At 35.5% G+C, this 11,655-nt stretch overlaps 1 protein-coding gene across 2 annotated transcripts in view; it reads left to right on the top strand.

The window, feature by feature from the left end:
* The window catches only part of BROX (BRO1 domain and CAAX motif containing), a 19,818-nt gene extending 9,566 nt beyond the window's left edge, over nucleotides 1–10,252 (top strand). For both annotated transcript variants that reach the window (XM_033099379.1, XM_033099380.1), the window contains exons 6-13: nucleotides 678–750; nucleotides 1,711–1,816; nucleotides 2,529–2,618; nucleotides 4,200–4,285; nucleotides 5,240–5,321; nucleotides 5,643–5,793; nucleotides 6,661–6,820; nucleotides 8,072–10,252. In XM_033099379.1, the coding sequence (XP_032955270.1) occupies nucleotides 678–750; nucleotides 1,711–1,816; nucleotides 2,529–2,618; nucleotides 4,200–4,285; nucleotides 5,240–5,321; nucleotides 5,643–5,793; nucleotides 6,661–6,820; nucleotides 8,072–8,158 (835 nt within the window). In that variant the 3' untranslated portion in view covers nucleotides 8,159–10,252. The remainder of the gene's footprint in view (nucleotides 1–677; nucleotides 751–1,710; nucleotides 1,817–2,528; nucleotides 2,619–4,199; nucleotides 4,286–5,239; nucleotides 5,322–5,642; nucleotides 5,794–6,660; nucleotides 6,821–8,071) is intronic.
* The last annotated feature ends 1,403 nt before the right edge of the window (nucleotides 10,253–11,655 follow it).

The raw sequence follows: 11,655 nt of genomic DNA on the forward strand, positions 1-11,655 counted from the left end.
ATGACAAATTATTTTTATAATGTATACTCTTACAAATCAGCAAGGAAAAGACCCAACAAATCAAGTGAAAGTAAGCAAAAGACATAAACAGGCAATTCACAGAAAAGAATTACAAAGGCTTATAAGTATGGAAAAGATGTTTTAAAGGATTAAGGAATTGTGAAATAAAATGAGATACAATTTTCATAATAGTAAAAATGGATATTAGCAATACAAAACACAGCTACCAGCTGTGGTGCGTCTGAACCTGGGAAAAATATGCAGCCATTTAAAAATGAAGTTGGATTTTATGTGCTTGTAAAATTAACTCTGAAGTGATTTAGGTGAGTAAAACAAAAGCAGAGTAGTGAATATTGTATATGTGTGTGTTTTTTAAGTGTGCATGCATTAAGTTATAATTTATGCCTGTTTATGCACAGAAGATTATAAGGAAAAAACAAGCCTTTGTTCAGAACTCTAGACAGGGTCTCTTTTTTTTTTTTCATTTGTAGCCACGTCTCTTTGGATGTTTATCATGTGCATTTGTTACTTTAAGTGTCAAATTAAATTTTTTGAAAGGAAGAAAACTAATGGTGAGAAACAAATGACTAATTTGGTTTTATGAGAACGTAGTAGTTGTTGGTTTTAATACCAGAAATGGCATTCATCCCCTGAGTAATGTAACAACTGTCTTTAAGCGTAACAGAAGAGGAAGCAAAAGAGGTCCATCGAAGCCTAAAAATTGCAGCTGGGATTTTTAAACATTTAAAGGTAAAATAATAATAAAGTATATTCTTAATGCTTTAATTCTTGAATTTTTCTTTCATTCTTTGTGGAGGGCCAAGGGAGGGAATTATTTCATTATGTAAAAAGAACTAGCATGTATTCTGTTTTCCTTATGTTAATAAGTACCTTGGTGGTGAGTGTAGTCAATATAGAATATTTAATGTCTCCATTTTAGAAAATCAGTGAATTTTACAATTAGAAATTTCAAGTTGTAATTCACTGCTTGTTTTTCTGTCTCTTGTGAAAAGGTAAAAAACAAAGCACAAAAATACTTACCATTTTTCACTCAGTGGCCAGGAGCAGTCAGGGTTCTGCAGCACTGAACTTCTGATTATCTTCTCTGTATGTTGGGAAAACTCTGCAGGGGCAGTCAATACACACTAATTACATTAAATTGCCTGAAGAGATGATAGGAATCGGGAAAGATCAGTGTGTAATATTTTCCAAGCAGAATTACCCCACTGTTCACTGAAGGCCTCCTGGAGTTTTCTTGTGATAAAATAAGATGCTTTTAGAGTGATTACAAAGCTGTGATCCTCAATGAGCTCTAGAATTGTAGTCTTTTATATATCCACAGTTACTGATGTGATCATTGTAGACATAAATTATCTGGCTATCATGCAAAAGGGAACTTTGGTTACTGTTTTCATTTAAAGGTTTTCTGAGATGAAAATGAGACTTACGTATCTAACCAGTCTATTATGACCCAACTTTTGCTCTTGAATTTCTTGTTTTTACAAAAGCTTGTAAAAAGCTTTGAGTAGTTTTAGTATGCGGGAGCTTTAATTCTCTGTAAGCTTAATATTGTTCTTGTTTTACACATTTTTTGTTAGTATCCTACATTTCTGGTAAATTCCCATACTGAATGTCTCAACCTTCATTTTCTTCATCTGTCACAAGGGGGTTAAAATAAACTCGGCTTTTTTGTTTTTCTTTCTCTTTCAGGAAAGTCATATCCCAAAGCTTATCACACCTGCAGAAAAGGGGAGAGATTTAGAAGCGCGACTTGTAGAAGCTTATATTATCCAGTGTCAGGCTGAAGCTCAAGAAGGTATCCTAAATATTGTAAGATTTCTTTTTTTTTTTTTTGAAGGAAGTCTATATTGGCATTTAATTGTTTTTGGTTTTTTTTTCAAATCAGAATTAGCTGGAATAGAGTTTCGGATTTGGAGAACTTTATAGTGAGGAATAATTTTACTTTTAGCATTTGCCTGATTTTTAGCTAGCAGGAAAAGGCCTCACAGTTTAAGCTGTGTTTAAGAGGATTTTGATTTCAAGCCATTTCTGACAGCATAAAATGAATTCTGTAACTCATCTCTTCTCCCTCTACCTTGCTTATTCCTTTTCCTCTTCCACTATTTGGCTTACCTTGAAATCTTCACCTTTCAATAACAGGAAATAAATGGACACTTCTGTGAAGACAATAAAGAAACTTTGTAGGCTTTGTTTTTCTTTTTTCCAAACTCCAGTGCCCTGATAGTATTTGTTTCCTCTTATATCATGCTATTTTGTAGTAGTAATTTTCTGTGATTAGCTAGTAATTGGCTAGTGATTTACTGAAAGAAATGGTATCGGAACCAACAAGCTCAGTGTTTTCTGTTTATGTTTGTATTTTCTGTATCTTATTTTTTATGTTAAAAATTTTAACAAACTGTATTAAAATTCCAAGTAGATTATGGGACTGTCTTTTGCCCTTTAACAGAACTTAGAGTGAATGCAAATGAAGTTAATTATATATTCATTTTATTGTGCTTTGGTTGCAGTAACAATTGCTCGAGCAATTGAACTGAAACATGCTCCAGGACTAATTGCTGCACTGGCCTATGAAACGGCCAATTTCTATCAAAAAGCTGGTAAGTTTATAATTCTGATATATTTTTAGTCTTTAGATTTTCAGATTAATCTTTTGGCTAAATAGGGAACAAGCAAATCAAAAAGAGTCTCAGATTTTTTCCTTATTTGCAAATGAGAATAATAACTACATTATTTTTATTAATGTTGTTTAAAAGAAAATAAAAGTTAACGCTGTTCCCAGTTAATATGGGATGATACCGTACTTCTAATGGAAAGGACGATACCGTACTTTCTAACCAGTTATATCTAATAATTATACAGCTGTTTTGCTTTTGAAATTTTTTTGGTCTTTGTGACTACCTTATTGTTACTTACTATCCTTATTTAGATAAGAAACTGAAATCCAGAGAGTTAACATAACTAACCTATATTTTACCTGCTAGCAGAAGGCAAACTGGCACTAGAACTCACGTCTTTTTATTAGCCTATGTTTCTTTTCATTCACTTATTTAGGAAACATGCATATGTTTCTATTAGTGGGATGGTTACTGTTTTATTTGCTGGGTATTCACAGATCAGTAGGACAGATTCACCATCTAGAAAAGGAAAAAAATTATACATAACTACATTATTGAAGCATGAAGTAAACAAGATGTCATTACAGCAGTGAAATAAAAACCTAAAGGACCTGGGGATGCTAGAGAAGGCTTCCTAGAGGAAGGTGATAGTTTAGCCTTATTTTGAAATATAAATAGAAGTTCTACGTTTGCTAGGAGGCTTTATGTGCGGCAAGAGGGGAACATCCTGTGGTAAGAGGTAAGAAAACTTAGCACATTCTGGGACCTTTAGACAGACAACGCTCTTAGCTGAAACACAGGATCAGTGATAGGAGAAAAGGTTAGGAAAGTCTGTGTCTGAGAGATCACGTATTGGTTTGTGGGCCCATCTAAGAAGTTGGCCTTTATTCAGTAGATGTTTGGGACCCCATTCAAAGATAATAAAGTAAATCTGACTTAATTGGATTTGAATTTAAGGATGGTCCCCAGGGTTGCAAGATCAGAAATTGGCATGCTAGATGAAGGAGTAAATAAATGGCTGATGCTACATAGCACTTAGGAAGAAATGAGGATAGTCTATGGAGGAAATGAGGAAAGCTTTGACAAAGACAGCAAAGTAGGAAATGGAGAGAAAAAATAAATTTGAGAGATATTTGGCAGGATGCGTGAGTGTGTGTATTTTATACGAGATTCAGTGGTGGGGTGGCGAATGAGAGGGTACCCTTTATGTTTCTGACTTTGCTGATTAGACTACTCTTCGCATTGCTGTATTGTATAAATTTTAAAAAGATAATATAATAGTATAATTCATATTTACCTTGAAGTTCTTAGTCACATCTATTTTTATCATTATGTTAAACTTAAAAGAGGGACCATGGTATTTAACCAATCTTACTATGTAGTTAAAGAATGCTTATAGGAAAAATTAATCCCTTTAAATAAAGAGAGGTTTTTAAAAAATGTGTAAATGCTTGAAGCTTAGACTTGAATGGCATTCTGCTTTTAGCATCTGAACGTATGAACTGAAAGTCTTCTAGTGAATCAGGGTGAAATTATATTTCGCTTTTTAAAATGTAACTTTAGATCATACTTTATCCAGTTTGGAGCCTGCCTACTCTGCTAAATGGAGAAAATATCTTACCTTGAAAATGTGTTTCTACACAGCTTATGTAAGTACTTATTAACTCTACAACAATGTAAATTACTGTCTTGCCAGCCCTTTGAGTGCCAGGTCTGTCATCTCACCAGACTCTTAATTAGCACTTTACAAGTAATGGACAGCTCTCAGTAAAGGATCACAGGCGGTCAGTGCAGCCGTTGTGAGCTAGAGTGGATGGAAAGAGATGACGTAGAATTGTAGAACTGGATTCTGGCAGTGGTGTTACCATTTGATTTAAACCCACTTTTAAGCTGGAACCTTGTGCATACTTAGTAAGAATTCTCTCATTTCATCCTGTACATTGAGAAAAACATTTATTAATTCAAATCTAAAGGCATACTGCACAGTATATCAGCTGGGTTGGTGAAAAACCATTAAGCACTGTTTTGGAAGTTACTTTTTAGTCTCTTATACCTGCCACACAAATTTATTTTGTTGGTTAGAATATCATGTGAGAGATCATCCAAATCCTCTATCAGATCTAGGTAGATGTTTTATTTCTCACACCTTCTAATCTGTTTGCAAGCATAATGCGTAAGACCATGTGCTACCCCTGCATTGATGGAGATGTTCAAAGAGCAAATGTGTCCAATTTCAGGCTGATACCTTTTTCTTAAACCCTGTTTAGTCCTTAACTTCCATCCTCCCTCTCTTCCCCTCTCCATTAGCACAGTTATTTCCCTCCTTTATACACTGTGCCCGAATTTTTAAAACAGATTTCAGCAGATACTTTCTGTTCTCAGCCCATGGTTGGAAGGCTAGTTTGGTTCAAAGACGTCAAATAATTCCCCTTTTGATACTAACAGATGGGAGAAAGCTCATTCAAGTAAATAAATGTAAGGGATCGCATTGATACTTCAAACAATGGACAAAGGCATTGATTTATCTGCTGCATATATAAAACAATAGTAGTGGAAAGCATCATTTGGGGAGAGAACTAATAAAAATTTGTTTCTTTTATCAGGCTTACTGTTATCACGGTCAAACTTTGTTGGCTAGTGATAAATGTGGTGAAGCAATCAGGTCTCTCCAAGAAGCAGAAAAATGTAAGTATTTCTGCCAGAACACGAACTCCCTTTTAAACAAACAAATGTTTTATCATAAAGGGGGAGAGGCATTTAAAAGAGATTTTGGCTGAGTTCATAAAATGGCATGGGAATGAATGAGTGCGGTTATTGGAGAAAAACAAAATGTTTCAAACACCTGACTCTACAGAAAAGACCCACCTCCCCCTTACACTGCTGGTATTGCTGTCGTACTAGGTAAAGAATAGTAAAATTCCCTTCTGTCTGTGATTAAAAGCCTTTTTAGTATAATAATCAAAAATTAGTTATAGTCAAATGACTTTGAATCCCTTTCACATGCAGTTTATGCCAAGGCAGAAGCATTGTGCAAAGAATATGGAGAAACCAAAGGTCCTGGACCAACAGTCAAACCTTCGGGACACTTGTTCTTTCGGAAACTAGGAAATCTTGTAAAGAATACTCTAGAAAAATGTCAGAGAGAAAATGGATTTATGTGAGTAGAGCTCAGTATTATTTTAGTAATATTAATAATAGTGTGCAATTGACTCATGAACAGCACAGGTTTGAACTGCTCAGGTCCACTTCTACGCAGACTATTTTCAGTAAATAGGTGCACTGTTTTGAGGGTCCATGGATGAAGAGGGCTGTCTGTATTGATCTTCTCTTTAAATTTGTAATAAACTTCACTTGTATTGGACCTAAGTTTTATTCTGCTTCTAATGATGATATATAAAAGCAGATTTTAAATTTTAAACATGAATTCTTAACATACAGCTTCCTATGCTGTCCTTATTTTCTCTTCATTTGCCTGCCATTCCTTCTCCATCTGTTGTATATATCTTCTAAACTCTTTTTGCATGTTCATCTCACTCTGGTTCCAGGTACCTATAAAGTAGGGAAATTAATTTTCCGTCAATCAAGCCATTTTCCACTATTAAATCAGTATTGTTCAAACTGTTGATCAACCTACCTGTATAAGGTGATAGAGTCAATTTTGTCCCTACTTTTATCTCTGTACATTCTTCCCCTTATAATCTGCCTCTGGTCGCTGAGCTCTTTTTATTTCCTTGAACTTGCCAAGTTTTAACTTCTATCACTTCCTTTGGAAAGCATCTCTGAAACCCCAAATCTGGGTTAATGGCCCTTCTTTTGTATGCTCATGGCACTCTCCATTCATTGTAGCTTCAGTTACATTGCTTTGTAGTTAACAAGGTTTCTTGATTGTCTCACCTACTCTTTTGTAAGCTACACGAGACATGAAAATGTCTTCTTCATTGTTTTCTTGCCCAGTACCTTGAACATAATAGGCACTCAAGTAGTTGACAAACGAATGAATTGCTGTTTAAATTACTTTTTGCAGTTACTTTCAAAAAATTCCAACAGAAGCCCCACAACTGGAACTCAAAGCAAATTATGGCCTCGTAGAGCCTGTACCTTTCGAATTTCCTCCCACAAGTGCACACTGGACACCGGAAACGCTGGCTGCTTTTGATCTCACCAAGAGACCCAAGGATGACAGTGTACGAAATTGTTTTTTTTTCCCATTCATTCACAAAAGTTTAAAATAATTCAGAGTTAGCATTTTGATCCTTTTCTCTATATAAGCAGATATACTATGTTTGTGTAGATGTTAAATTTGAGAGATATTTAGCAGTATGCCTGAGTATTTTATACGAGATTCAATGATGGGGTGGTGAATGAGAGCGTTTATGTTTCTGACTTTGGTGACTAGGCTGCTCTTTGCATTGCTGTGTTATATACATTTTAAAAAGATAATGTAATAGTATAATTCATATTTACCTTGAAGTTCTTAGTCATATCTGTTTTTAACATGTTAAACTTAAGTTACCTTAACCATCAAATCAAAGTGGGGCCATGGCATTTAACCAATCTTATTATGTAGGTAAAATGTGTTTGGCATAATCTGTTGCAGAACTCAGAGATAAGACCTATAGGCGTTAGTTGTGTTCCGATTGCCTACCCAATTGACTGTCGTTTTCAACATAATTACCTTGCCTGTTTTCCAATTTGTCAGAGCCTCCTTTGAGAAGAATGGGAGAACAGATCTAAGAAAGATGGTTTATGTGTATTTATGTTGCTATAGCAATACTCTCTGATTTTGATTTAGTGTAGTCCAGGGCATTTGAAGATTTGACCTAAGTTCAACAGTCCACGAAATCATCCAGGGATGAACTAAGACTGCCTTTGTTCATTTGCATATAAGCACATCATGGTTAACTAAATCAAATGGTGGATTAAGTGGAAGTGTTGAGGTTTGACTTCCAAAAATAGAGGGATCTGTGAAAAAGGAATGGGTATTATTTTGCAGCCATAGCTCTTTACTTGAAATTGGATGGTTTTTATATAATTTCTACCCATGCAAAAGCATTATTCCTTAAAATAACTATCTTTGTATCCTGTCCAGCCTCTAAAGTAATGCCTTAGGAGGTAGCCTGTTACTATCATGAGTGATTTCCAAACTTAAGGGTCCACATGCATAGTTTCATCACTCAGTTTCCCCCTCCTCAGAAAGAGTCAGAGTACTGTTAGCTTGGTTTCTGCCTATCCATCCAGGTTTTCATCTTCACTGAAATGTTGTTTTTCGGTTATGTCTTAAATTAAGTCCTATGTAGCTTCTGGAACAGCTTCATTAATGTCAGTGTTGTATAATTTAATACAGCATCTTTTACAAATCTGAAGTGGAAAAGATCTAGTGTTTGTTTTCCAAATCTTAGTTTATGTTCTTACACCGTATTTTTCTTTCTCTGTAGACCAAACCCAAGCCAGAAGAAGTGGTAAAACCTGTGAAAGAACCAGATATCAAACCTCAAAAGGACACTGGGTGCTACATCTCCTAAAATACATCCATACGGAGTGCACTTGGAATTTCTCTAGTAGTAGATAAGATTAAACCATGAACTTTAGTTAACATTTCTTGAAATGATATCTCTGAAGCCTATAGAATAATATAGTACATTCAGAGGGAATCTGCCTTCAGTCTGTTTGCTCTTGATTTTTAATATAGTCAATCTTTGTTTCCACACTCCTTTTTCACCAGGACAACGTGTGAAAGATTTTATTGTGCTTCTGAAGGGCATATTTGAGGGTTTGGGTTTTTTCCTCCCCCTGAACTCTGGGCAGTAATAAGTTACAGGTTAATATATTATAGGCCAGAATCATGTGGTTTCAGGTATGTTTTTCTGTCTTCACAAAAAAAGTTTATTTTCCTTCTTATTTGATACCACTAGAATGACAGGAGTCTGTTTTTGACAGTTTTTTCCTTCATTTTGTTAATTGTAATACAGACTTGTTACGTTCTGAGTCAGTTAACTTTTCTGGGGGGAAAAAGAAAGTTATTTACAGTTAAACATCAGAAAATCTTCGTACCAAATCCCTTGCGTATTTTTTAATCTATAATTTACTCAAAAATTGGTGTTTACAGGTATGTTGAGACCATCTAAGAACTTACTCCTATATTATGTAGCCCTCCACTTTGTTTCAGTTTCCATAAACCTGCAATGATTTTACAAGTACCTTTCTAAAGGGCTTTTAAAGGAGAGAACATTGTAACAGCTCGTAATGTTTCTATATGATAGAAGAAAGAATGAAAGATTTTTGCAGATGCTAAATAATTCATGATGTGAAGAAAAAACTTGAAACCTAACGGAGATGGGTTGTCCTGGAATACACTGGTAACTATTTCTTTGTTACCTGGTTTCATTGTACATTGTTTTTATATAGTTTTCTAATATCCACTTTCTGTTAGAAATGTATTGCTTTAGGCCGAAGGTCATACAGAAACTTAACAGATACAGTATCATATTAAAAATAGTTTGTAATATTTGCAACAATTAGTATATATACAAACTTGGGATATAGTGGATGCATAACACATTAACAAAAGTCCTGCATCTGTAGGTTTATCTTCTTTGGATTGTTCTCCTGGGGCATTAGCTAATTTTCCTATTATAAATGGATTGGTTCCTTAGTAGAAATAATAGTAGTGTATATTAGGAGCTTATGACATGGGCTGAGCACTTCCATAAACAAACCCTTGAATCCACACACCAACTCCGTGAGAAATAAGTAAAATCTGCATAAAGTGTTGAAATAGGAATAAACACTTCATTATGAAGAATGAATGGATTATGCCTTTCTAAATCAATATTGTATTCAAATAAATGATTACATACATCATAATGTACACTCTTGAAAAAAGCTACATAGAATCAGAGAGCATTTTTTTTTAATGTTATGGAAACGCTACCGAAAATAATATATGGAAATACTCCTGGCTATAAAACATCTCATATTTGAAGCTGCAGTTTCCAGAATAAGTGGAGTAATAACTGGACAGACAATTTAATTTTGCTGTCTGTGGAAAAAATATTTTAATCAAATTTCACTGTATTTTGCTTACAAAATCATTTGTTTGTTATATGCCATTTACTGAAAACTTGCAACAGTACTTGATGCCAACTTATTACTCTTGGCCTATAGGATCTGTTTATCTTAGATACTAGTGCTTACTAACCTAGTTACTAAATCTTCACATTGACGTGGATCACACTACCTTATATGGAATGAAAACATATAACATGCTTAGTGCTTCTGTAAAATGCAGTAAATACTGGTATTTTAATCCGTAATTGGCAACTTCGACATAAGCAGATAGTAAATATTCTGTTGACTCAGCAAAGGTGATAATTTGGGACTAAAATATCCCATTTTTATCATATTCTTTGAAATAGTGCTGGAAATTTTGGAAAGTTAACAAATGTAAAGAAGTTGCATGAAGGTTATAGAGAGATGTAACTATTTGTGTTGACTAACTATTGCAGACGTTTCATACTTAGTTTGAAGCGGATAATGACAGCTAACATCCTCAGCTAAAAGTGTTGTTTGTATAATGAATTATCTTTTTATTTATGAAAATAAAATAATTTTACTTAGAGTTTCGTTGGAATTTTTACTTGCTTTTCAATAAATATTTTTACATTCATTAAGCCAGTAACAGAGTTAATACAATGCAGAATCATAATTGGCCGGTACATACCTTATTCTTAGTATTATCCAGTATGATCCGGTGTTGTGTTCTGTGGTAGGCTGAGCCAAAGAGCTTGTCAGTATCCCTTGTACAGTCCTCTGTAGAAAACTTTGTACTTTGGAAACTTGAGGTGGCATTTGCAGGGTTCCATAAACGTACACAGAAATAAAACCATATTCCAAAATATTTCCTTATTCTCCAGAGTAATTGTGCTTTAGAAAATACCACATTTCTTACCTCTCTTCATATGTCCTTAGAAATAAACTTGCAGTGTCATTGGCAGTGAATACTGCTCTGTGGGGCTCTGGACATCCCATCCCTGCTTTTACCAGAGGCTTGACGTTCAGACCACCTCGGGAAGAGGGGAGAGTGGAAACGGAGTGCCCTGGAGGCCCCCAGGGGAGCAGTGCTAATTAGCGCTTGTGTAGTTGCCCAGTGCTCATTCTTTGCTGCATTTTAACCTGGGTCGTTTACAAACATTTTTTGATGTATGAACACTAGAAGAGCTCTGGGAAATTCTAGGCATTATAACCTTCCAGAAGTTACATGCCAAGATTAGAACAAGCTTAGTGTGTTATTGTGTGGATACAGATTACAATGCTGCATTTCGGTGAAGGGGTTAATTAAAACGAAATGATTAGTGTGTAAATGTAATGAGAAGTACATTAAAAAGGAATCATTTTAACAGTAAATAGAGACAATTACAAGTCTTTTTATTTTTCCGATCTATTATATAGCGCCTTACCCCACCCATTTAAATAAACTAAATGTATGATTCATTTATTAAACAAATTTGAGCTCTGGCTCTGTGTCCAGCACTGTGGGGGCAGGAGATACAGCAAGGGATACACAGGTGAAAACCCCTCCCAGTGTGGCCAGAAGGCAGGGTAGGGGGCTGAAGGGCAGAGGGAGACAAGGTAAGTGAAATACAGCCTGGGTTCAGTGATAAGTGCTAAGGAGAAAACGAAGGGTAAGATGCTGGTGCTGGGGGTGGTGAAGGGAATGGGAAGTTGCCTTCAAAGAGCTCAGAACAAACCATTTGAGTTGAAGACCTGAAGGAAGCGAGGGCACAAAGTCTAAGGGAAGAAAGACTAGTCCAGGGAAAAGCCAGCACAAAGGTCCCTGCAAGAAGAGAGTCTGGTTGGAGTGATACAGGGGCCAGTAGTATAAGGTGAGGTCAGAGGAATGTTGGGACCTCCAGACTTGGGGGCCACTGGAAGGATGTCGGCTTCTACTCGGTGAGGTGGGAACCCACTGGAGAGGTTTACGCAGAGGAATGACATGCTCTGATCTCGGATTTAACAACGC

This window comes from Rhinolophus ferrumequinum, chromosome 27, assembly GCF_004115265.2.
Source record: "Rhinolophus ferrumequinum isolate MPI-CBG mRhiFer1 chromosome 27, mRhiFer1_v1.p, whole genome shotgun sequence".
NCBI classification, from domain to species: domain Eukaryota; kingdom Metazoa; phylum Chordata; class Mammalia; order Chiroptera; family Rhinolophidae; genus Rhinolophus; species Rhinolophus ferrumequinum.